General features: G+C 37.7%; 1 protein-coding gene across 1 annotated transcript in view; it reads left to right on the forward strand.

Moving 5' to 3' along the window:
* LOC132079272 (uncharacterized) overlaps window positions 1-20,374 on the forward strand; it is a 28,415-nt gene extending 8,041 nt beyond the window's left edge. Inside the window, exon 2 of the mRNA XM_059481772.1 lies at window positions 19,931-20,374. Coding sequence (XP_059337755.1) covers window positions 19,931-20,374 — 444 coding nt within the window. The remainder of the gene's footprint in view (window positions 1-19,930) is intronic.
* Window positions 20,375-25,242: the final 4,868 nt, after the last annotated feature.

The following is a 25,242-nucleotide window of genomic DNA, read 5'->3' on the forward strand; positions in this document are numbered from 1 at the left end:
GCCAAGCACTGTATTCTTTGATAAACTAATATTATATTTCCTCCTGCAATACACAATTCAATATGCTAGTTTGTCTGAAATGAAGATATCTCTATAAAAAATACAGGCAACATTTTTGTTTTGTAACTGTTGCTACTTTCTGTTGTAAATTGCATAAGGATGCTCTTGGAAAGGAACACGCAATGGGTTGTGCACAGAAAGGAGAACACGAGCCAACATCCAGACAATGGCAACACAGCAGCTGCACTTCCATGTGGGAAAAGCATCACCCACACAATGGCCAACATTGCTTCCCAACACTCAGTACATTTATAGAGCCAAAGCAGCCACCATTACAAAATAAACATATTTAAAATTAAGATGTTTTTAATATTAGGGATTAGGAAGGATCAAAACCCACCATAAAGACAGGAAAATGAAACTCTCCTTCCTTCCTTCCTGAGTGCTTTTGTGATTATTTTGAAATAAGGATTTTTTTTCAGGGCAATCTTTAGGGCATGTTGTTGAAGTTTTCTGTGGCTGTAGCATGGCCTAAAATTAGCTAAGTAGATGTGCATTTTTTACCTCTTCCCACCAAAAAAAAGAGAAAATACCCAACACAAAACAAAACAACAACAAAAACAAAACCAAAAAACCCCACAGACAAAAAAAATCCCCAAACCCTAGAAAAAAACTAACAAACAACTCCCCCCACAGACACATGATAAGGCAAAATAAAGTTCTTTACAACTGGTAATGCAGATTAATATCTCACTGTAAAATTATTTCCTATTAAACAATGACAATAGATAATTTTCTATGTTTATACCCTTTCTATAAAAAGCTTTTGCAAGTGATATGGCCCTTGTGCATCCTTGAATTACAGAAAAGATGAGTTTGGAATGATCCTCTGGAGCTTCTCTGGTCCAATCCCCCGCTCAGTAGTGGGGCCATCTGGAGCAGACTGCTCAGGACCACATCCAGCTGTGGTTTCAATATCTCCAAAGATGGAGAGACTCTAAAACCTTTCAGACCAGCCTGTTCACTGCTTGGTCTCCTTGACAAGACCTCAAGCTTCATGACCTGTCTATACAGCCTGCTGTGTATTAGCAGCAACAGCAGGTGTGCAGTGAACAGCTCTTTGGGGCAGAACACAATTTGAAAGCAAATGTTAATTATGGAAGAGGACAGGATGGGAAACTACTTTCAACAGAAAAAATATTGTGTAAACTGTAACAGCTTTGCAGACTGCTGAATGGATCTTTAGTTGTCTCAAACCTGAGGGAAGAGACTCTCATCTCCCTCTCCTGCTCACTCAATCTCCAGCTCTGGGTGTTGAGATACCTGAAGGAAATGTAGTTGCTTTTACCAATTTCCTTTGCTGAACATTCTGTTATTCAGAAGGGATAATCAGAGTCCTGATCTGGAATAAATCTGCCTATCTGGAATGCACAAGGGGAGCATGCAAGATCATTCATGGAGCAGAAGCAGCCTAGGCAAGCCATGTTGTGGCACCTGGCTGGGTGTGTTTCTGGTACACACAGCACCCATGGCATGGCTGGGCTCTTAACACACAGCCCAGCTGAAAACCCCACTGTCACATCTGGAATGTTTCAAACCTTGAGTTGGTAACAGACCTAATACATTTTTCCCTAAGAAATAATTTACAATCGTTCTTGGATAATAGAAATGTTTAATCCATTCAGAGTGGCAAATAATAATCAAGATGTGTAGCTAAAGGATGATCACAACTGCTTCACAGATATGCTCTAAAAATCCAAACTAACTACTAAATGAAAGAAGAATAAATTAAGTCCTTACTTATAATTTAAAAACCTCAACCAAAACAGAGCTAAAAAAGCCCAATATTACCTGCTCTTTACAACAGCTATGCCTCCTTGTCCTCAGAAAAAGAGGTTAACTTTATACAAAACACTGCCTACATAATTTATGTCATTATTTACCTGGAGCCCTGCACGCATAGAAAGCTGGTGGAGAGACCAGGGATATGTTATGGGATCTATTAATTTTGCTAAACACTACCAAGAAAGAACTCAATTACAAGACAATTTAAAAAAGCAAAAATTCTGGGAGATAAATATCTTTAATCTAGTGTGGAAAGCCATAACAAGAACCAATTTTGAATAAGACATTCAGTAAATATTTTAATAGTGAGAGTGATTAACCACTTTAACTACTGAATGGAGTTGTATCTCTTGATTTCTTCAAAGTGAGCTTGAAAATCTCACAGTATAAGACTTTTTTAATCTTGCTACTTGGGTTCAGTATCACATTGACTGGATGAACTGCAATGGCCAGCAGAAAAGCTGGAGGTGACTAATTACCCCTTTTTGGGACTTCTGTGAATTAATGGGCTCCCCATTAACTGTCCCTATGCTAATATTACAGCTCATGACTCTCTCTTTCTATATCTGAATGCTATTAGATTGAGTTTATACAAATAAAAATGTGTGCTCAAGTTCAACAGCTTTAAAGCATTAGCACTTCCTGTGGCCTACCAACAGACCCAGTTAAGCTCAATGCAGGACTTTGAATAAAAATAGGAAAGCTGAACATAGACATAGTCTCTCATATGGAATTTTACCCTAGGTTTCAATTTTCTTTAAAAGAAACACTGAGCACTTGCTATTTGGAATACATTTAAATATGAATTTAACGAGTATGCCACTGAGGTGGAATCACCCCAGAAGTATGGGCTGGTAATTATTATCACATGGCAGTGACTGATTTATTAGCTGTTCAATGAAGGAGCCAAGGTTTGTGTTAGAGGCATAGATTCCTCATTTTTAGTTCCACCATCCGTCATAGTAGAAAATTTGTACTCCATGGAAAATGGAGTACAAATCATTCAGGAATTTACAACAGTCAGTTGAGCTGGTTCTGTGCTATATCATTGCTGGAAGTGAATGCCTTTGTTTTGCACCCTAAGGGCTGCTCATATGCATAAATAGCCCCCCTTTTTCTGTTTCTGAATCACAGTGTCCAGCCAATACAAAAAAGATTATGAGGTATGAAAACCGCACATATCTCCACCGCAGAACAATAACAAGATCTATACTTTGATTTCCTGGGAAATAAAAATTGTAGCTATACTTCCTGTCAGCCCATTCCTTTGAACGTGTTCTCTTCATAATTTGGATTTTGAATCAAGTTTAAATGGCAGTTAAAAATTGTATGTGGCAGTACACAATGAAATTTAGCTTGACAGCCTGGACATCAAAACTAAAAATAAATGACTTCACATCCAAATAATAAGTAATAACAATGTTAGCCTGCATAAGAATAGCAGGACTGGATTCAAATACAATATTAATTTTAGGGATATGAGTGACTAGGGAGAGACAGAGGCAAAGAAACAAATCCTTCATATAGCAATAGTCTCTTCTTATCCCCCAGGCAACTGGCTGCCTTTCACCTCGGCGGCGGAGCAATTATGTGGCATAATGACTGCAGTGCAAATAAGCAGAGAGATTTTATTAAACCAAATGAGCAAATCAGCTGCGTATTATTGCCATTTGATTGACAGTGACAAGTGTTGAGCAGACACGGATGTGAATATGATAAAGAAGCTTGCAGGAAAGCTCTTGATAATGTTACTCTTGATAAAGTTGCTCTGCAAACCTCTCTAAGTAAATAAAGGGGAAAGAATATGATGCATATTAATTCGCATAGTTTGCAACCTGCTACAGGACTAGAGGAAAAGTTGCAATAGGTTCAGCACATGGCATTTCATATGAATTCTAAAATTGCATTTATGAGTCTCATAGACTTTACAATACTATATTAATATTAAAAGTAAAGGTCATTCCACATAACAGTTAAGCTGCCTGAGCTTCAACCTTTATATCAATAACAGACTCGGGCTGGGGGCACGAGTAGGAGGAAAACAAGTGGAATGATCTGAATAAATGTAAAATGTTACTTAGGAAGATTGCTGCCTTTTGCTGGGATGTCCATTTACACGTTTGTACTTCCAGTGGACAATTACATTTCTGACAGGCCTGCCATCAGAATGATTAAATCAATACCTTTCAATGGGAGTGTGATTCATTGGCATGGGCCTTCAGGCCTCCAGGTAGCCCCTCTCACATTAATGACTGCCTTGTGACATCATGCACACACTCCAAAGCTTCCCACCACGGCAGGCAGCGTGGAACTTTGGATAATTACTTCTGGCACACGGAATGAGTTAACCAAGGTGACTGGGAAGCTTTGACAGCAACACCCATGGAAGAAAAGCAGCAGGGATAAAAAATCCCGTGCTGCAATGCCACTAACATCATGAATAAATTTGGGCTTACACGTTGAAATTGTTTTAGTGGATAAACCATGTGATAAATAGATCCCTTTCCTCCACTCCTTCATATTTTTTATTACTTTAAATTTGAATGTGAACAAGCCACAGCGTTATGCCACACTTCAGTGAACATTTTTTTGCCATCAAGTACCATCAAGTTGAAGATTTCCACTCTTTGAAAAAGAATCATAACTGAGAGGAAATGTTCTTGTCATATGAAGTACACTGTAAAATGTGGAAAGCATTTTTGATTTATGTTGTAATAGTGATTTGAATATCTATTTGGACATATTTCAGAGATCAGCTTTGCAAGGTTCTGCATAGCCTGAGCTGATTCTTGTGCTCTGCTTTAACTGTGCAAGCAAACTTCAGCATTCAAGAGCTGACATGCCCAGAATAACTGTAGCCTGATAAAAAAAGACTTAAAGTCTCTTTAACTTATATTTTCCAGCATGTGGGCCCTCCAACTCTACTGAGCTTCCAAGGAGAAGGACTGAGAAAAAAAAATAGTAGAATAAAATATTAGGTACCAAATCAATTTCCTCTAATATTTGTTATAATTTGTTGCATAAGCTGTATAATTTGTTGTAATATTTGTTATAATAAAAAATTACTTAAACTGTTGCTATAATTTATTGCTTAAAAGCATCAGATTACCTTATTTCTACAAAAAGGAACTAAAGTACTCAGTAAAACAAGTTACTCTACCAACCTAGTCCAGTTATTGAAAATTGCTTAGTAAATTTTTGTTTATATGAAAATTAGAATTAAATTTTCATACAGTTGAGGCATTTTTACTGGTTTGAAGTAAAATGTAAAAAAGGATAGGCAATACTATCTACACACCTGGCAAAAACTGCCAGCATAAGAATTTCCTGTGCTTTAACATTTTTATTTCTGGGTTTGGGGCTGGTTTAGTACTTTGAATATAATTTTTGACTTTTTTTTTTCCTTTTGGTAAATATGTTTAAGAAATTATACAACCTCGGAATTTCAGAGTGCCTGATATTCTTCAAATAAGTATCCAGCCAGATGCACTCTGGTCTTTAAATATGAAAGTAAATACTCAGGTTACCACATTTGGGTTATCTTCAAAACCTAATCCCTGATATACAGCATTTTTTACCACAAAGCAGCTAAACAAGTATCTAAATAAGTTTATTGAAGTCTAAACCATTTCATCCTAAAATAAAACTTTTCCTATAGAATAAAGTCTGAGATTTTACAGTGAAATTAATTTTTAGAGTCTCATTTTTAAAAATGAAGTAAAGTATTTGATATTTAAATAAATATTAACTATGTAAAACAGTTTCAGGATTTATCCTAAATTACTTGTGAGACTTCTGGTGTAAATTATAGTCATATCACTGTTTTTACTTACAAAACAGTGCATATTATGTTGTAAAATGCAAAATTTTTTTTAAGAGAAAAAGATTTTTAAGAGACAATTTAGGCCCTAACACCATTAGAAACAAAAATATTAATAATGTATTCAAAGTTAACTAATACATTATTAGTGATGTCTGCTGAGACTACAGAGTGGATTTGAGAACACAGTGTTAATTTTTGTTCATTTTTTTGGGATGCTGCTAATTGCATGCCAAAAAAAATACTTGAAGTTATTATAGAATACTAAAGCCTGGATATGTATTAAAACGTCATATTAATGTGTTCTCCTGTTGTCACCACAACGTAGAGAGATATTAAGCTGGAGTAGAAAAGAGTTTCTAGGTTTTGCCAATCATTGCAAAAAACCAAATGAGTATAAAATGGAAGGCTTTTGTGTTTTTATTCTGTCACTTCCATCACAGTTCAGACAGAGCCCCTTTTGGCCAGAGGGGTGAAGCACCTTCCACTTTTAATGTGTGGCTGGATCTGCACATGGCCCTCCTTAATCTGGAGGTAAAGAGCCCAAATCCCTGCACAACTCAGTAAATGTACAGCAAAAGCCAGTCACAACTTGCCAATATATCTGCCCCAAGATCCTTAATATTTTATTTAGGCAAAACCTTTCATTGTTCTGGAGTTCTTTCAAAGCTTCTTGAACAACCTTAAATAGTCAGTGTACTATTACTGGCCTTGGCTATGCTGGTGATAAAATTGACTGTGCTGGGTTATAACCAAAATAACCTAATTTTAATTTAAAAAGTCTGAAAGAAAGTGTAGTGAGAAAAGAATTACTAAATTGTTGTTAGAGAAAACTACATGTAGAACTGGACCTGGCCACTAAATCCTGGCCTGGATTCAGCTTCCCTGGAGATATCAAAGCAGGGCAGCATTTGACAGAGCTCTAACAGTAGATGGGAGAACTTGGCTACTGTTATGTAGATAAGATAATTAGATACCAAATTCATTTTTGAATGCCCTTTCTTACCATGCAGGCTGAGCCTGCTCTCACTCACAGTTTGTGGACTAATCTTGGCCACAAGAAGATGGAAATATAAATGCATTTCAAGTCATTTATGCATCATGCTATCCAAGCTTAGGATCACATGCTATCAGTCATAATCTGCATTATTATGACAGTCTGTCACCTTGCTGTATTCATTGTGAGAACTAAGAATTATGTCTATAATAACAAAAAAATTGCCATTGAAAAAATAGCATAGAAGCATTCAAACCAAATCTTCCACTGCACTTTGGAAATAAGGAGATATCAGACAGAGGAGGCACTGACACTAATCCCTCTGAGGGGAGGATCACAGTATTTGTTAAAGTAGGCAACAATTTAGAATTAAAATAAAAACACTAAACAAAAACAAATTAAATTACATTCTAGGCAAGCAGTGTTCATCTGTTCTGTGAACTGTAGCTCTGCATCATCCAGAGTTCAGTAATATCTCTAATGATGGTAAGTCATCGTTAGTTTCTGTAGTCTGGACACAGCAGTCTGTACAACTAAAGGCAGTCATAAAACAAACCATCAGATTGACTCTCAATGCTTTCATCTGTCCCAATTTAAATACATACCTGTAATGTAAGAATCATCCTTTAAAGAAAACCCCCTCAAATCTAACCTATCTGGTATTATTTATTTATTTATTCAGGTACAGTCTGTGATACCAACACTATTGAACTTCAACAGGCATGAGATTTTTCTATATTATTATTTTTTAAAAAGCAAATACAAGGTTATCACATAGAACTTTTGTTCAAAAAAGAAAGCTAAGAACTCAACTGCATAAAATATAAACCACAACTGCCTCTTTTTTAATTAAATGGTAAATATTTGGGGAAAAAACTAGAGAAACAAAGAGATAAATACATGGCTCAAAGTTTCATTAAAAAGCACATAGAGTCCTAGAATGGACACTAACTGTAAGTATTCTACCTCCAGCAGAAAAAAAAAAGAGGAAAAAAAAAAGATGGGGAATATTCTGAGATAGCAGAAATCAAATTGATTGTGTCTGAGTCCCAGCATTGCCCCTGTATCCATTTGGGATTTGGGACACAGGTAGGATCCATGCTGTGTCTCAGGCACAGTCACACTCCCTGCTCTGCCCAATAAACTGTTCACAGATTGCCCAGTTTGTGGGATGAGGACTTAGACAAGTAAATCCTGTTTAGATAATTCCATGTCAACGTATTAAACTCATGTTCTGTACCAAACCCCCCTAACTATTACCAGTAATATCTCCAAAGAACTGAAGTAGGTGGTTGGCAATAACAGTAAAAGGGTGTTGGATTTTTTTTTCTCCCTTTAATTCAAAGCCTCAGAAGGAGGAAAACATGCCTCGAAACCAATGAACATGCAAGTCTAGCAAGCCCAGCATCTGCTCAGCCAGTGGATGCATTTCTGTTGCTCAGGGTGGCACCACAAGTTACATGTTGTATTTTTCATCCTCTGCAGTGGTAATTTCCTGGTCATTTGCCTCCTCAATAATAATGTTTAGCTGAGTAAAATAATGCTTTAGGCTTTAAGTCTTAAAGGCTCTTCCCCCTTTGCCCCCCTCAGCAGGATGACTGATTTCAGCCCTTTAGAAAAATAAGTTTACTTATGAGACATTAGTGGCATTATTGCCTCCTTTAATATTCGTGACAGTCTCCAGCAAATGTATCACAAGTTGGCATTTATTAGTGCTAGGCACAAGTAAGGGGCATGTTATTTGATTTGAATAACAGCTTGGAGCTACAGTTTGAGTCCAGAAATATATTAGTCAGAAACAATCTCATTTAATAACACAGAAACTAATAAAAGAAAAGTATTCCAACTGATTCAAAATTGAATTTATGAATATTGCTTAGCAGGATTAATGATCAAAAACTGAACCTGTTTGTCATGTTGTAACAGAGTTTTCGATTTAAATGCAAAACTAGGAGTCAATGAGTCCAATGGATTGTATATTGCTTTGAAGAAAACCAGTTCATTTTACACATAAGCTTTGAAATTGGCAATAAACTTTAATTACAGGGTCAGATAATCAAATTATAATCAAATAGCCTCACATAAAATCTGTGTTTGAAATTAATGAGATACAATTCTTCTAGTCTGTAATATTGTACCTCTGAAACTTACTAAAAGACATTTCATTTTCATTTAAAAGTCACCTTAAGGACTTCTCCCTCAATTTCTTCTGCATGGCTCAATTTTATTTGGAAATGTCTCATTTTCAGACCACACATTTCTAAAGATTTTTGCATATGGAAAAATCATTTGCTGCTCCACAGATTTTTTTTTTATTGATAGTAAGAATTTTAATATAGCAATATTAGAAATCCTTCAAGTAGATGCATATTTATGCGTTTTTAGAGAAAGCCACAGTTCAGATAATAAAGTTGTATAGTTGTTCAAATGCACATAATTATTAAAATTTTCATTTAAGATGAAATTTCTGATGACTGATCTTAACTTGCAAGTGCAAACATATATGCTAATGTACACTACTGAATAATCTATTTCTTTCTGTGTCTACAACCACGATAATTTCTCCCTGCACGTCTTACCTTATTTGGAAGAAGAAATGTATCTTATATTTAAAACAAACGATAGGAAGAATAAATCCAAACCTGTCTGGCTTTCTTAAAGATTTGCTGCTGTGTGGCTTCAGGCAAGTCATATTATATTTTATAGCTAAGATTTCTCATGAAAAATACAGTTACAGCTTCAGTGCAGCTTCACTGGGCTCATCACAGGACCTTATTAATTGTACAATGATTATCAAAATGAAGATGAAAAAATGTTGGATAGATAATGTCAGACCTCATTAAACATGCAATGCTAAAAGTACAGAAAAAGTCAAATACTTCTAAAGCTGTCATTTTACTCAATGGCAATACAAGTGTTTGATAGTATACAATGTAATTTAAAAAACCACTATGCCTTGTACTGAAGTACAATTGTAAAATTTCACTACTAAGAAAAACATTTTTCATTTAAAAAATCAAGTTATTCCAAGTTAAAAATAACAATTGCCAAAAATAACTATTTAATACAACTAGTCATCTGCTTAGATGTACTACAACAATGAAAATGAGATCCTTGCACAAGAAAACCACCACTTAGTAAACTTGGGCATGCAGTTATATAAGAGCAGTTACCAGTGGTAACTGATAACCAGTAGTAATCTCAGTTGGGCTCCAGAGGGGCACTGCAGGGTGATTACCTACATTTGCCAAGAACTAAGAGCATTCACACACTTTTAGTGTACACAGCATCTCTTCCTGTGTTCATGCCCTAAAACTCAGTACTGACTTTTCTTGGGGTGCACAAATGAATCTCTAGATAAGGGAACACTACAACTGCTTCTGTTGATTTGTCCCATGTAAAAAGCAACAAAGTTGTCTCTTTTAAATCACAACAGAGATTTTTAAGAAATGATCACAGTTGTTCAAAATTTCTAATATCACTGATTATTACAGGTGATACTGTGGATATTAAATACTGAGTTAGGGTAGGAGCTTTATTCATTCACTATTCAGCCTTGTCTGTCCCAGATTATGCATCATATTTGAGACTGTTTTAAAGTCCTTGAAGCAGTGGGGACTCTCTAACACCACGTGTGAAGTTGACCTACAACTTTACCCATCTCACCATTACCAAGTTTCTTGTTTTTCATGATTGTGACCTTCTTTCTGTCAACTCAGTATTATTAAAATCAGAATTTACTTTTGTTTGCTAATAGGCATGGTTGAAAATATACACATTTTACATGGTATCTCCATCTGCCACAGACAAAAATAGTTTGTGGCTTTAGCCATTGTAAACCTTTGTCTCCTTTATTTTCTCTATGCATTTAACCAGAAAATATCAATTACAGTCAAACTTCTGCCTGTAAGACACTTGACTGGAAATGAGGGAGAAGAATATAAGAATGCTAAAATGGTACTTCCACTATGGCATCAATATAAATTCAAAGAAACAGTATCAAGCTCAAACATACACCTATTGATTCTGGTTGACATCTCCACACCATAAAATTTTTTTTTAAAACTGCAATGTTTTAAAACTGTCTGTGTTTCCCCATCTCTCAGTTTCTGAGTTTTATTTCCTTGCAGAGGACAAAAGCCAATAACAGCAAATAACAGCAAATAACAGCTTATCTAGTAAACATCTAAGCACAAACAACTCAAATTGAACTTGACAGGTTAGCAATTCAAGACAAGAGGTCATGAGAAGAAATGAAAGCAGAGACAAAGTCAAGGACTGGCCTTGCTCACAAGACTTTTATGACTCCATTTACACAGCAGCACTTCCCTGGGTGCTCTGCAGAATGGAAAGTCCAGTCAAACACTCTGCATGTCAAAGCCCCAAACCTCTTCAGATGGAAGGTTTGCACTCTGACAGTGACAATGTTTTGAATCATGCTGGTTAAAGTGGGAATTCTGATTCTGGGGATTAGAATCACCAAGACACCTCAAGTAAAAAAAGTTTTCTGACTTTTTCGACTCCAGCATCTCAATTTTCAGCAAGCAGTAAAATGAACTGATTTAGTGGCGTAGTTTAGCAGTAACAGCAGTTTATGGTATATAGAATTTGCAAAGAAATAAAGCTGGAGGAGAAAGGGTTTGTGAAGATCTCCTGTACCATGGTGATGAGGTGAAACTGCAGCTCTATGCAGGGACTGTCCCACACTGTAAGAACAACCTGAAGGTTACAGGCAGCTCTCTGCTGAAGAACATCAACTTGTTCTTTCTGCACAACGTTTCTTTAGCTTCAAAGTTGAGAGGGTTTTTTCACTTCTTCTGACTTTTACAGGAAAACACATGTTTTGGATAGGAATTCAAATTATTTCTTTATGAACACAACTCCAAGCTGTTATTATTGGACATACTGCTGCCCCCCTTTTCTATTTTTTTACCTCAGTTTTGAAAAAAAAAAAACAAGCAAAAAAAACTTCACCAAAAACACTCCAACAACCAAAAGTTTACTAACTTGCATTTGTTTCCATCTGAAAAGAAACAGATGCTGAAATCAGGTGTTTTTTTCCTTTAATCCTGTGTTTTTAAAGAATGTTCAACAGTTTTGAACAGATGGAAATTGTTTCTTTGCTTCTTGCTTCAAAGTCTCTCTTAGTCAGCACATCATACAATCATTATATTGAGGCAATTTTACTGAAATCCTTGTTATCACATCATCTATTCCTTATGAACAACTTGTTCATAAATAAAGTCTTCGGACTCAAGGTATCCTATCCATTACTTCTTATATGTGTGTATCAGCATTTTAATGGACTCCTCAAAGGAGTTCTGCTTTTCTTTCTCCTAGGATTGTCAAGTCATGCTTGGAAGCATTACACAGAGTACAGCTAAGAGTCCTTATCTGCTGCAGTGCTTTAATTCTTGCAGAAATCAGAAATTTTATTTTTATCTGCAGGTTTTATACATAAACCAAATTATTTTCTTTCTTTTTTAGGAACTTCATCCATGAGAAGAGTGTTTTTTCAGGTCACTACCAAACACTGCATGAAACCCCTTGAGGGTGTTTGCAAAGGTTATGTCCAAGCTCTCCAGATTTCCTCTCTCTAGCAAATTATTCCATTGAAAAAGTCATCCTGCAGGGTTTGGTTAAATTCCTGATCTGAGTAATTTTGCAAACAACTTGTCTTTCTCTACAGACTAGAGAGTCCAGAAAACTTAGTAAAACAGCCCAAGTGCACCCAGCTTCACCGTGCTTCTTACAGGCTAAGTGGTGAAAATGTCCAGAGCTGGAAGGCTGTGAGAACTCTCCCAGGTCAAGCATAATGTGCAAAATGCCAAAGTTCCTGCAGTCCAGCAGCTTAAAAATCTTGTTATCTCTTTATCTCCCCAAATGAAGGACAGTCTGATGTTACAGGTACCCATCACTGGAGAGGAGTAACCAGCATCATTGAAGTGAGCCCACACTCAGAGGGGCCACACTCTGTTCGTGTTTCTGTGACCTGGCACTCCAGCCCTGCTCAGCTGCTCAGCACTGCCCTGTCCTGGTCACCAGCAACTGGTTTTCATCTCCTGTATCCACATTTCATCTCCTCCATATCTCACATTAAGCTTTTACTGTTATAGCTCAAAAAGATACTTTTCCAAGCAAACAGTTTAACAATTGCTTCTTCATAGGCAGCACAAATTTCAACATGCTACTACCAGTTTCAGCAAGTCCTGGGTCTAAAATAGAAAAGGCTTGTTTTTTTTAATATCAAGTTCACTCATTCTTGTCTATGGAATACTGTAACTAGCAACCCAAATCCTACATGAATGCCAAAGCAGCATTGCCATGGTTGTGCTCCAGTTTGTGGCAAAGTGTGGGAGATTTGCAACTGCTCGACAAGTTTCCCTGAGAATACCTGAATCTACAGAACTATTGATGAGAAAGGCATGGTCTACCCTGATCATAAATTTCCAATGAAGAAAATATTCCTTAGCCATAGTCACAAGTTAGTTTGGCAAAACTCCTACCCCCATGTGTCCTCGCCCTGACCTCCCACCCTGGTAATAAGCGAGCAATATCTCAACCCCTTTGTGTTCCTGTGTCAACACCACCCCAAACTGTAAGTGCTAGCAGCTGTGCACAATATGAAAGGGGCTTGAAGCACACAGCCTAAAACAGGAGCAGTCACAAGAGCCTCTTTGACTCTCAGAATGCTAAATCACACACTGCTGATCACTGGAATGGTTTCCTTTCTGTACCCAGCTTCTGTAGTGGTTTTGCTGCTCTGGCCAACCTACAAATGAATTTTTTGTAATAGGAGGCCTAAAAACTCTGAGCATATGTGAGCATCCAAAAATTTGGCAAGTTTGGACCAGTCTCAGCTTTCCTTTCTTTTTGAAAGCTTCTCTTCACTGATTGTATGCTTGAAACAATTAATTTGTTTTAAAATCTATTCACACTTCTTCACATTGAATTTCAAATTCATATTGTAAGATTACTGTGTTTATAAATGTATTGGTTGCTGCTCACCAAAATTTTCCATGCTTCAAAATACATTTTAAGTAGGTTGGGGGAAAAAGAAGTACAACAATGTTCTGTAGGCTTGTAAAATGTGGTGACACTGAGAAAAAGCCATCACTTTAAATGACCAGAGACCCGGTCTTCTCTGTAAGCAGGATCATTCTTGTCTTCCACCTTTTCTTCTATTTGTTGTCATTTTTCTTGAAAAACCCCTCCGGATGAGCAGGAGAAAGCTGCCACAGTGTTAAGGGTATTATCTGCTCATTAGTTAAAAAAGAAAACCCCTTCAAAATTGTTTTACTGAACTCACTGTAGTTCACCAAAGATCCAGTACTACAAGAGTTTTCTTCAGTTGAACTGTGGTGCTTTTTATGCCTCACTGAGTTGCAAAGATATTTCCCTTCCCTCTGCTGGAAAATGCTGAGATAACTGAGAAACACCTACTTCTGCCACATCTTCAAAGTGCCATTATCTTGGTCATGTTGATTTGGAGCACTAGTCCTGATTTTTAACAGAATAGTTTCCTTAATAATTTTCTGTTCCTAATTTAAGGGGGAGCACTGCAATGAAAGCAGTCTAGAGAAATATTTTTGTGCCAGCATCCATCACTTTTCTTTACAACACTTATCTATTGCAGTACCTGCTAGAGCTGCTTGTTTTCATTTTGCAGCTCTTGTTCCTTTCCTTTGTATTCCTACTTCTCTCAAGCAGTCAGGAAACAGGCACACACCCATCTGGCCTCATATCCCCAAGAAAATGAGCAAATACAAGTTCTGGCACACAGGTTAAGAGGGTTCCATCACCTGCTCACATTGGGCACTCTCTTTCTGGGTACAACCCTCCAGTAAATAGAAGGGTTTGCACCTCACTGCCCTTGGGGTACAGGCAGTAGGAACTGAAATGTGCCCTCAGTGAGCAGCTATTGCTGAGACCTTAGCAACTGCTGGGAGAACTGCTGCAAAGGGATGCTGAGAAAGAATTCACTTCACTTGAGCTTTATTTTAGAAGAAAACTGAGAACTGTATTTTTTTGGTGTGCTTTTTAAAAAAAATTATTAACCAATGAAAAACCCCTAAGCTATCTTTTGTTTATCCATTGTTTCAATTACTTAGTCTTCCTTTTCGAATTGGAAAGTTCAGTGTTAACCTTTGTTACTACACAGTCCCAATTTTAACAACTCTCCTTCTGGATTTTTAAACGTGCTTGGCCATGCTCAAGCAAATGCCTTTCTTAGCTGTTATTATGAGGTGATAGCTAACTGTCATTAGAATAGATTAATTTTATATAAAAAATGCAGGACTGATCTTTGTACCTTGAAGCCTTGCCCCACCCACTTCATGCATCTATTTGCTTAAGTGTGAGACTTCCAGTAAATTATGTCAATGCTTTGTATTGTCTCATATTTAGCCCCTTTCATTGCTATTTTTGATATTTAAATATTTTCCCTGTTAAACTACCTCCTTCTATTTGGTGAAGAACAAGATTTGGGTATTTTTGTTTGCTTGTTTTCACTAACATAAAATCAATTATTCAGTAGATTAACATAGAGACAGTAACAAAATAAACAGGTTTGCACTTACATATTGTTCAGCTTCCACCTTCCTCACAAGTGGCTGTCTTCAATTCTTCTTGATTGTTTCTAAGTGGAAGACCTAATTCCAATTCCAATTCATATGTTGACAGCAAGAAGTACCAAATATGAGAGAACTATCTCAGTTATTTAGTTACAGCACCATAACTGTTTCTAAATGTTACTGGAAATCGAGGCTGAGGATTACATCCAATCTATTTTAACTCAAGGTCAATAGTGGCTGAAAATCAAAAGGATACGAGAAGTCCCTTAAATACACTTAGACTGTCAGTGCTGGAATGGTGCTCATCATCTGAGGAATGATGGTCTTGAAGAGCCTCTCAAACTGAAATAGTGAGGAGGCAAAAATCCTAACTATTTAAAAAATGGAATGTGTGAGTGGGATTAGATGATAACATTCTCTGTGCCTGTTAACCTTTTGATAATAAAATTACTTGAAATTTAAGCCAAGCCTACCAGAATACTGGCATATATAGTCAATGTAACCTTGCCTGCTGCTTTACTGGGAATAATTAGAGATCACATCCTTTAACTGGGGCTGCAAAGCAGCCTGAAGTATGCTGACACAAATAAAAGGAAAGTTTATTATGGTAAACATGGTGAGATCACCGCCATCCATAATAAGATTTGCTTCCTCATGACTGTAGATGGAGCCCTAACATAAGTAAATTCTCTCTTGGCAACACAAGTTTGGAATTTCATCGAATATATTGAGGCTTTTCAGCATTTTTACATATTGAGATTTTAATTTTCAGAACAAACAATGTGAGAGACCCACTGTTTTTCTGGTTTCTCAATATGCCAAACTGATTCAGCTCTCCTCAAAAATCCCGGAAGAAAGAAAAGCAGTTGTTCAACTTTTATTCTCTCCTGCAATTATCACCTAATCTAACCTTCTCTAACAATTTCTCTGCTTAAGGGCACCTCTAGGGTTGTCAGACCAGCTGAATTCATTTAGAAAATGAAACCCAAACCTGGCTAGTCTTATTCATCCCCTGCACCCATTATTCCTTTCATAATTTATGCTACTGTACTAGAAGGCAAGGCAAAAGCATATTTTGGGGATTTTATTGTGTTACATATAAAGCATACTGCTGAAATATGACTGCAAGTTTCTTGGTGAAGAAGGAGGGGTCTCAGCACCATCTGACTGAAAGATGTTAGATGAAAGAGAAGCTATTTATAGGAGTAAATATGTCTACACTTTTTACTGTGGCTAACAATACAGGGTTCACCAGTATAATTAATCCTTTCCTTCCTATAACTCACTTGTTTAAAATACCAAAGTATTTTGTGATTCCTTGCAGCAAAACAAACAGAAACTTTCACAAAACAAATAAGCAGAAATATCAAAACAATGTATTCTTTCATAGTTCTCAAGATGATACTTTGTCTGTTTCACCCTTTAAGAAACAATTGGTATCAATTGTTTCTTATTATCAAATTGTTTCTTCTTATCAAATGTCCTGGAAGTTAAATAGATGTGCAAGGACCGTTGGTATTGGATTGGTACTTGGCATCTAGGACTGAAAATGGAGAGCTGTAACAACCACAAACAGTTTCAGAACACTACAACTTCTTTCCTATTATTTTATTTTTTAAAGCTAGTGAGAAACCTTCATTTTATGTCATGGCTGGCAAATCTCACTGGTTCCAAAAGCTGCACATCAAACAGCTCACATGGCCAAAGGTCCCTCTGGAGGGTCAGAGAGAGACCAGGGAAGGACCAGCAGAGTCACAGGTAGAAAGGAGATGTGGAGTTCTGTGCTGGGATGGGACTGGGACACTTCTCTCCCTCTGCTGTTCCCAGTTTGGGGTCACTGTGAGCCCAGTGCCCTCTGCGTGGACATGGCTCCGCTGCTGGCCAGCCCTCAAACACAGCTGAGCCTCAGGGGATTTAAAAGACAACTGTGGATTGCAAACACTTTATATCCCCTAAGTCATGTGAAATGAATAGGTGCAGGAGTTTGTTCTGAGACTGAGCTTAACTCTGGGAAGCATGTGTGAAACTCACAATTTTACATGCAGAATCATCAAAACACAATTTTTTTTTTAGTGCATGTTCATGAAAGTAAATTTCTAATTGTGCAGTAAAGTTGTGCAATTAGCAGCTCATGTTACAGTACATAATGATGGAACCAGTATCTCAATTTGAACCAGGCAGTACTTCCAGGTTCAATACACAGACACTGAATACAGACACAAAAGTTGAATAAAAACTAGAATTCAAACTAATGCTTAGTTAGGTCAATTGCTATGCATTTCATACAAATTGTATATTTAATGTCAGTAATTGCCATGAAGATGATTTTCAGAGAGAAAATTATTTGCTGATTCAATTAACATGTTATGTTAATATTAAAAGCTCTTGGGAATATCTAGGTTTATTGCATGCTAATGGATTCTCAGACAATAAATATGATATATCTGATTAATTATAAATAGTTTCTTTCAGTTGGACTTGGACAAACAATGGTACTTAAATACTTAAATGTACTGTACAGATTTGCAGCTTAATTTTGTTAATTTGCCTTATTTTGGAATCAAATACTTTGTAGTCATTTATAAAAGACAAAATTGTCTACAGGGATTTTTTTTTTTGAACCAAGGAGCTAAATGTTATTTTCTCATCACTCAGGAAATTTGCCTAAATGACTGATAATAACACTCCTCAGCTTCTTTCATTTCTGTATTCAATCATAAGACAGAAGTAGCTAGTAATTTTTACATATAATTCTTTTTTTAATTCAAGGAAAAGCAGCCTGTACAGAAGAATGATATTAATTTTAGTCTGTCCAGATGGTCAACTCTGCTCCAACCTATACTGTATGAAATATCAAAGATGTCCAGGTGTTCTATTTAGGTACAATTTTTCAGATTCTACTTGATTAAAATGAAATTAAGTTTCTTTTAAAAGCTAACCTGTCCAAAAGATGCCCAGCAAATTCCTGTGTGAGCTATTTATTGTTTTAATCTGTAATCACTTATGCAATACTAATAGAAGTACACACTGTTTAACATCAAGAGATCTATTTAACTCTCACTCTTTATAAAGATAAATACAGAAATGAGCAGAGAGAAAGTGAAGAAAATAGGTTAGATCTGTCCTATGGTGACAGAATCAATATATTTAAACCAGCACAACTCAGTTCAGAGGACTCCCCTTGGAGCTCCAGTGTTTCTGAGCAGTTATTTCAGCTCCTGCTTCATTGCATGGATCACAAATGGGAATTAAGGAACCTGGATTTACCTGCAGCACCTTTGGGTACCTGCTGACCCCCAGACTGAATCATTTCTCTGCAGCTTTTAAAGCCTGCAGCAAATACAGCACACAATTAGGTGCCACAAGACAATCTCCTATTTCAGGAAATTCATTAGCCAAGTAAAAGAATCCTCTCACAAAACCAGTTAGAGCAATTCATTTTATTGAGATCAACATGCTATTTATTTATTTCATAACTCTGCTAAGGCCTTCTTAAATATATGACAGTATAATTCTTTTTCTGGTGTTCTGGCTTACATTAGACAACCACTTTTGGGTTTTATGAAAGACAGATGGAAAAATCCATCACTGATTTACTGCACATTTCCACACACAGTCAAACTAATATCTGATCACTCTTGAAGTTGTAAAACCCTGCTTGGCAGTGAATTCTTCAGCAAACCTCCAAACACATGGGTGTCACAGTCCTGTGGAAGAAAGCTTCTGATAGTCAAAATGGAAACCAATACACTGCAGTATGTACTGGGAAAGATAAAAAACAAATATTTGGGATGTATTTTCTCTTCAGAAACAACAGAAACAATTGCAACAAAATAAAAGTACTGCAATTAATACTATGTATAATGGATTCTGAGTTTTATAATTATCCACATGAAACACCTTGAGAATTTTTTCTTTTTGTTTTTTTATCTCTGAAGACAGCAGTTCTGAATGTAAGCTGTGAAGATGAATCTTTGGGTGTCAATTAAATCTTTTTAATTCTATTCATCCTTTTGGGTGACTGTTTGCAGATGCCTCCAAGAATAAAAGGTGAATACTCTACCTCAGCATTGTTTTCAACTTCTTGTCCTAAACTCCTTTTTAATATATTTCAGTTAGGTCCACACAGCAGTTTAAGTGTTGCCACAGCGGGTGGAATGACCTTTACCCTGTTCCTATTTTACAATGTGTTTTGTGAGACTCTTGACACTTTACTTCAGACCCCATTAGGAGGAATATACTGCAGAAGTTATTGTCTTCTGAAAGGAATATTTAATTATTTTCACATTTAATTACAGACAAACCTAATAGTTTTCAGTTAATCAAAAATCCATCCTCTCTTTAAGGACACAGGCATTTTTATTTATTGGAGAAAAGTAAACATGAAAACAAAACAGAGGCTGCTAATCCTAATTTAGAAGTAAAATTAATTTCATAATAGAACAGGATATGATCTGCGAACAGCATATTTTCTTATCAATCAAGGGAGCAGAACCTTTCTCAAGCAGCTGATGCTTGAGTGTCAATATTCCATTTAAAAATACATCCTGAGCATATGGACCTACGGTTATAGCTCTCAGATACTCAAAGATGCGAAAATTTCCATCAAAAATTTGAGAATTTCACCCAAAATTCAAAAATTTTCCCCAAACTTCAGGAATTTCTCCCCAAAATTTGCTGTGACGCCGGTGGCAGGCTCGGAGAGGCGGAATTGAGCGGCGGGGCCGCGAAGGTGGCGAAACCGGGGGCGGGAACCGCGGTAGCCGGGACAGCTGCGACTCGGGGGATGGCAAAGGCGGGAGCGGTGGGAGGGGCCGGGGCGTTGGCTGGGGCCGGGACCACATGGGCAGGGGGCGGGGCGGCAGGAGGGAGCAGGACCGCGGGTACCGGAGCTGTGGGGTCCGACGGGGAGGTGGGGGCGTGTCCCACTGGAGACTGGCGGCAGCAAGGGGCGGAGTCACGGCAGGGGCAGAGCTCGGCGGGGCGGCTGCTGCGGGCACCCCCAGTGCAGCAAACAGCTCAAGCAGCGCCCTGCAGGCTGGGACCGGCTCCGCGGCAGTCACGGCCCGGCGGGAGATACTAATAAAGTGCTTAATAAAGCCTGTGTCCCAAAAACCTCTGGTACACACGGCTGAATGACACCCCCTTTTACGTCAGTCGCGCTTTACGACACCTTTTACGACAGTCGCTATTTATGGCCGATTTTACGACAGTTGTGCTTTACGGCACCTTTTGTGACAGTCCTGCTTTACGACACCTTTTTTTTTTTGCGACAGTCTCGCTTTACAACACCTTTTGCGACAGTCGCGCTTTACGGCACCTTTTGCAACAGTCCTGTGTTACGGCCAATTTTACGACAGTAGCGCTTTACGGCACCTTTTGCGACAGTCCTGCTTTACGGCACCTCTTGCGACAGTAGCGCTTTACGGTGCCCCCTTTTACGACAGTCCTGCTTTACGACACTTTTTACGACAGTCGTGCTTTATGGCACCCCCTTTTGCGACAGTCATGCTTTACGGCCAATTTTACGACAGTCGCGATTTACGGCCAATTTTATGACAGTCGCGCTTTATGTCACCATTTGTGACACGCTTTACGGCACCCCCCCTTTTATGACAGTCGTGCTTTACGGCACCGTTTACGACAGTCGCGCTTTACGCCACCTTTTCCAACAGTTGCGCTTTACTGCCGATTTTACGACAGTCGCCCTTTACAGCACCTTTTACGACAGTTGTGCTTTATGGCCAATTTTACGACAGTCGCGCTTTATGGCAGTCGCGCTTTACTGTACAAGAAATGTAACACCTTTTAAGATCGGTCCTGGGATGAAGTATTGCGATTTAAATTCAAAACCCTCATCTCTGTTCTGTGAGCTCCACTTTAATCCATGGCATCTCCTTGTCTATTCCAAAGGCCTGTCCATGTATATCCTGGATTTTGTGCATAGAGGCATTTATGTATTTGAACAATTCTGCAATGCAGCATGTGAACTACACAGGCAGATGTGTCCTGCAAATCATCTCACCACCACAACAGTGGCAAACACTTGCTGGCCTTTTGGAGCAGAATGTTCTCCAGGTGACTTGTCAGATGTGTGTCATACCCACAACTTAATAATTAAATAGGTGGAAGGAACAGTAATTTCAGCATTGAGTTGTCAAGGCAAGAACTGTACTATTCAAAGTGTAGAACTGCAGTCATGTAAGTATCTCCATCTTATAAAGCAGACCTGAATGAAGTAGAAGCAGAAGAATTTAGTGTCTCCCTCAGTGAGACCACAGGGCAAACAAGCTTCTGCCTCTAGCAGCCCTCACTGAAGAGTCAGCACATCCACAGTGTTTCTATGTGAGATGAGTGTCAGTTTTAAAAACTGATGGAGCTGCAATGGTGGGCACCAAGCCATGCCCTCCTTAAAAGTGGTTCCAGCAGTATGTGCTGTACTGTGCTGTGAGTGGACCATGTCCATGCACAGCTGATTTGTACAGCTGAAGGCTGACACACCAGCACACAAACCACTGATTACAGGTGTGTGCAAGCCAGCACTGCACAGTAGCCTCTTCTCAGGCATGGTCAGCAGCATGGCTCTGCTAATTGCACAGAGCTGGTGTGTTTTGTGTGGGGTTGCTGATGTGGACAGATAGGTTTACCAGCTCTTTTTCCTCCCAGCCCTCAAGTTCATCAAAGCAGAAATGGTTATGAAGCCCAAACCATACAGACCAACACTGGAGATAGCTCAGTTGTTTGGAGCATTGTGGTAATAGTGCCAAGGTTGTGGGCTGGATCTCTGTATGGCCCATTCACTTCAGAGTTGGACTTGATGATCCTTGTGGGTCCCTTCCAGCTCAGAAGATAAAATATATGACACAGTCGTCTCTGCCATACATGTGGTGGATGAGGACAGGATAAAACATGCTGGTAACAATGCTGGTGTCACCAGGAGAGCAATGAACTCAGTAACACTTGATGCAAAGGGGACAATATAAAAGTAAAATTAAAGGGAGACACAGCATTTTCACATCTGATGAACGTGAACTACAATAGAAAGTGTCAAGAAGCAAACCCCAGGAAATTCGGAAAAAACTCTTCAAATATCTGGTCCACCTTCCCTTAAGTTTCTAGGATTAAAGTACTTATTTTTATTGTTCTTTGGCTGAGAAAGACATCTGTAGTACTGCAGGATGCCTGGCTTTTAGGTTGATCAGTCTACATCCTTTCAGAAATACTGAATCAGATCTGTTACTTGGTCTGATCCTGTTTGTGGATCCTTATAAATATGATTGTTATGTTGTTATTTTTGTTTTTAAATTTAACACAGATAAATTTACAGTCTGTTGAGATACAGTGAAACCTTGCTAAACTGAACATTTTGGGATTGCATCAGTTTGAATGAGAGAAAGTTCCAACTTGTGCAGCACAGTGGTTGCTTGTTCAAGCATGCATTTTCACATATACTAAAAACTTCAAAGCATATGCAGGAAACATGAAATTCTTGAAATTATAACTGTGGTTAAAGAACAGTGAGAGGGGCAAGTCTGCAAACCACTGAGTGATAATTTGACTACTGGGTTACAGATTAGTTAAGCCCCATTGTGACCCCAAACTGAAAACTGTACAGTTTGTGTACAAAATGACCTATGGACTGCAAGGGATTCAAGAACAAAGAACCTGAACTTTTAGAATACGTGACTTGTATTGTGCTTCTAATGTCAGTTCCTAATGTCAGTTCCTAATTTCTTTTTGCTTTTTTCCAGTTTAAGGGTCTCTACTGTAATGCTGTCCCAAGCAGGACTATGTAGAATGCAGTACATACTATTAAAAAGTTCTTTTGAGCAATGAAGTAGGAAGCCTAACAACCAGGACAAGGCTTAATTTCATGTTCTGATGTGGTGAAGTCACTGGGAGTGCCTAAATAACAACAACAGGGAAAGAATATATAACACATCCTCCTATCATTCTCTCACCCCCTACCCCTTTTCAGCTTGGGGCATTTCTGAGCCACAAGTGCCTTCTAATACTTCTAAGCATTTAGTAAGCCTCCATGGATTTCTGTTCCTTAAGCTTCTCCTGTTGTCCCCTGCAGGCATACAAAGCTTAACATTTAGAGCAACATCCAAGGAGAAGCTGCCTCCTGCTTGACATCTGCCTGACAGCACCAATAAATCCTCAAAAAGAGAAATGTGTTTTCCACAGAAGTGAAGTTGTACCAACAGGAGCAACAGGTACTGGGACTAAGAGGAAAGAGTGTGTGCCTTCAAAAATAAACCATTAGCTCTGCAGTCTGTGTCCTTGCACAGTTGTGTTGCCACTTTGCCATTGCCACATCCTCAACTCCCATCAAGTGCCTTGAGGAAAGGTTTTTTTCTGTTTCTCTTTTCAAAGTAATTTCTGTATGCTACAGCTACACAGTTTGTAAAATGCTTTAAGGAGTCCTTGTTGGAAATTGCAATCCAAAGATTGTATTTTAAAAAAAGTGCATTTCAGTATCCAACAAAAATGATATCTAAGACTTAATAATAACAGTGAAAAAAGTTAATAATATCAATGGGATACCAGTCAGCATCTGCTGCAGAGTTGTGTTTGGCATTTATTACTGAATCATTTAAGATCTGTACATGCAAGTTGTTCTGACAGACATAATTTGAAAGCATAAACATTGGCAGTTGTTTTGTTACCACTGTAGTTGTTTCCAAGTACCATTTGTACAGTGTAAGTAAGGACATATATTTACATTGTGACTGGGACAATGCTTTACAAGCTTCCCATAGGTTTGGCATTTGTGATTAATTTCTTCTCAATCCTTAAATTATTTATGCATGTAAGGATTTTAACCTGCTAATTTTCATTGCTGACAAATTCTCAGAAGGTCTCCTTAGGTAGTGAAGCTGTACTAACTACTGTTTAAGGGAATTTACAGTATTCAGGAAAGATTTTTTAAAAAACTTGAAAGCTTGTATGTTTTTTCTTAATATCTACATTTATTTGAACAAAAAATATTTCTCAGCTTAACCGTGTGTGGTGGGTACATTATGAAATGATACTCTGCAATTACTGTATAATTGAAATAAGAGCTCACAAAGGGGTAGTTTTCAACAACCAAATAGACCCTGAAAATTAAAATTTTAAACAAATTTGCTTTAAAGTTTCATAATACTATCAAGGAGAGAGAGTCCCTCAAAATTATAAATGGAACACCAATCATTACCTCAATAAATGTTTGTTAGCAAATGCTAGAACCAGGCTATTACTAGAGCAGTCTTTCAGCTCATTTTCTTCCTGTAACATCTGATCACCTCTGCACCATATTTCCATATCGAATTCTAAAATTCAGAATTAAAACATGTTCTTTTAAGAAGCAGTAGACAAATTAACTTCAAAATTGTGAGTGACAATTCTGTATGCACAGGTCACATCAGACAGTAGGGGGCAACTTTCATCCACAAGTGGGGCTTTGTTCATTCTGATCTATAATATCCTGACATGCCATGGGTACGTCCAGCACTTACCTAAGTTTGCTGTGTGGTCCATATCAATTCTGTAAAATGGAAGGTTCCACTTTTAAGTTCCCATTTTCTTCTCCAGGCAGCGTGCTGTGGAAATATTTGGTGTATTTACTAGAAAAATGCTGCAAGATAAAATAACAAACTGGTCTCAAAGCTGTTGAGAAATGAAAGAGAAGAACAATTGTATTCCTCTATTTTGCTGTCAAAGGATTTCTGAGAGACCAATCTCAAAAAGATTATTTTTGTACATGAACATTTTGATAAATAATTCTTCCCTGAATAAGCAATTTTTAAAAGCAATAATTTAACACCCTAAAACTCAGAACATGGATCAATATAGAAGTTGACATAAATAGAAAAATATTTATTAGTGATTTTAGCATGCACAATGAGATTGTGTTTAACCATGAATTCATATTTAAAAATAAAGTCATGTTCTATATTGTATATCAAGTTAGAATCAGCTGAAAAATGAGAGTTTTGGCATACATTTCCCCTGACAGCAAA

Source organism: Ammospiza nelsoni, chromosome 13 (genome assembly GCF_027579445.1).
Source record: "Ammospiza nelsoni isolate bAmmNel1 chromosome 13, bAmmNel1.pri, whole genome shotgun sequence".
NCBI lineage: Eukaryota > Metazoa > Chordata > Aves > Passeriformes > Passerellidae > Ammospiza > Ammospiza nelsoni.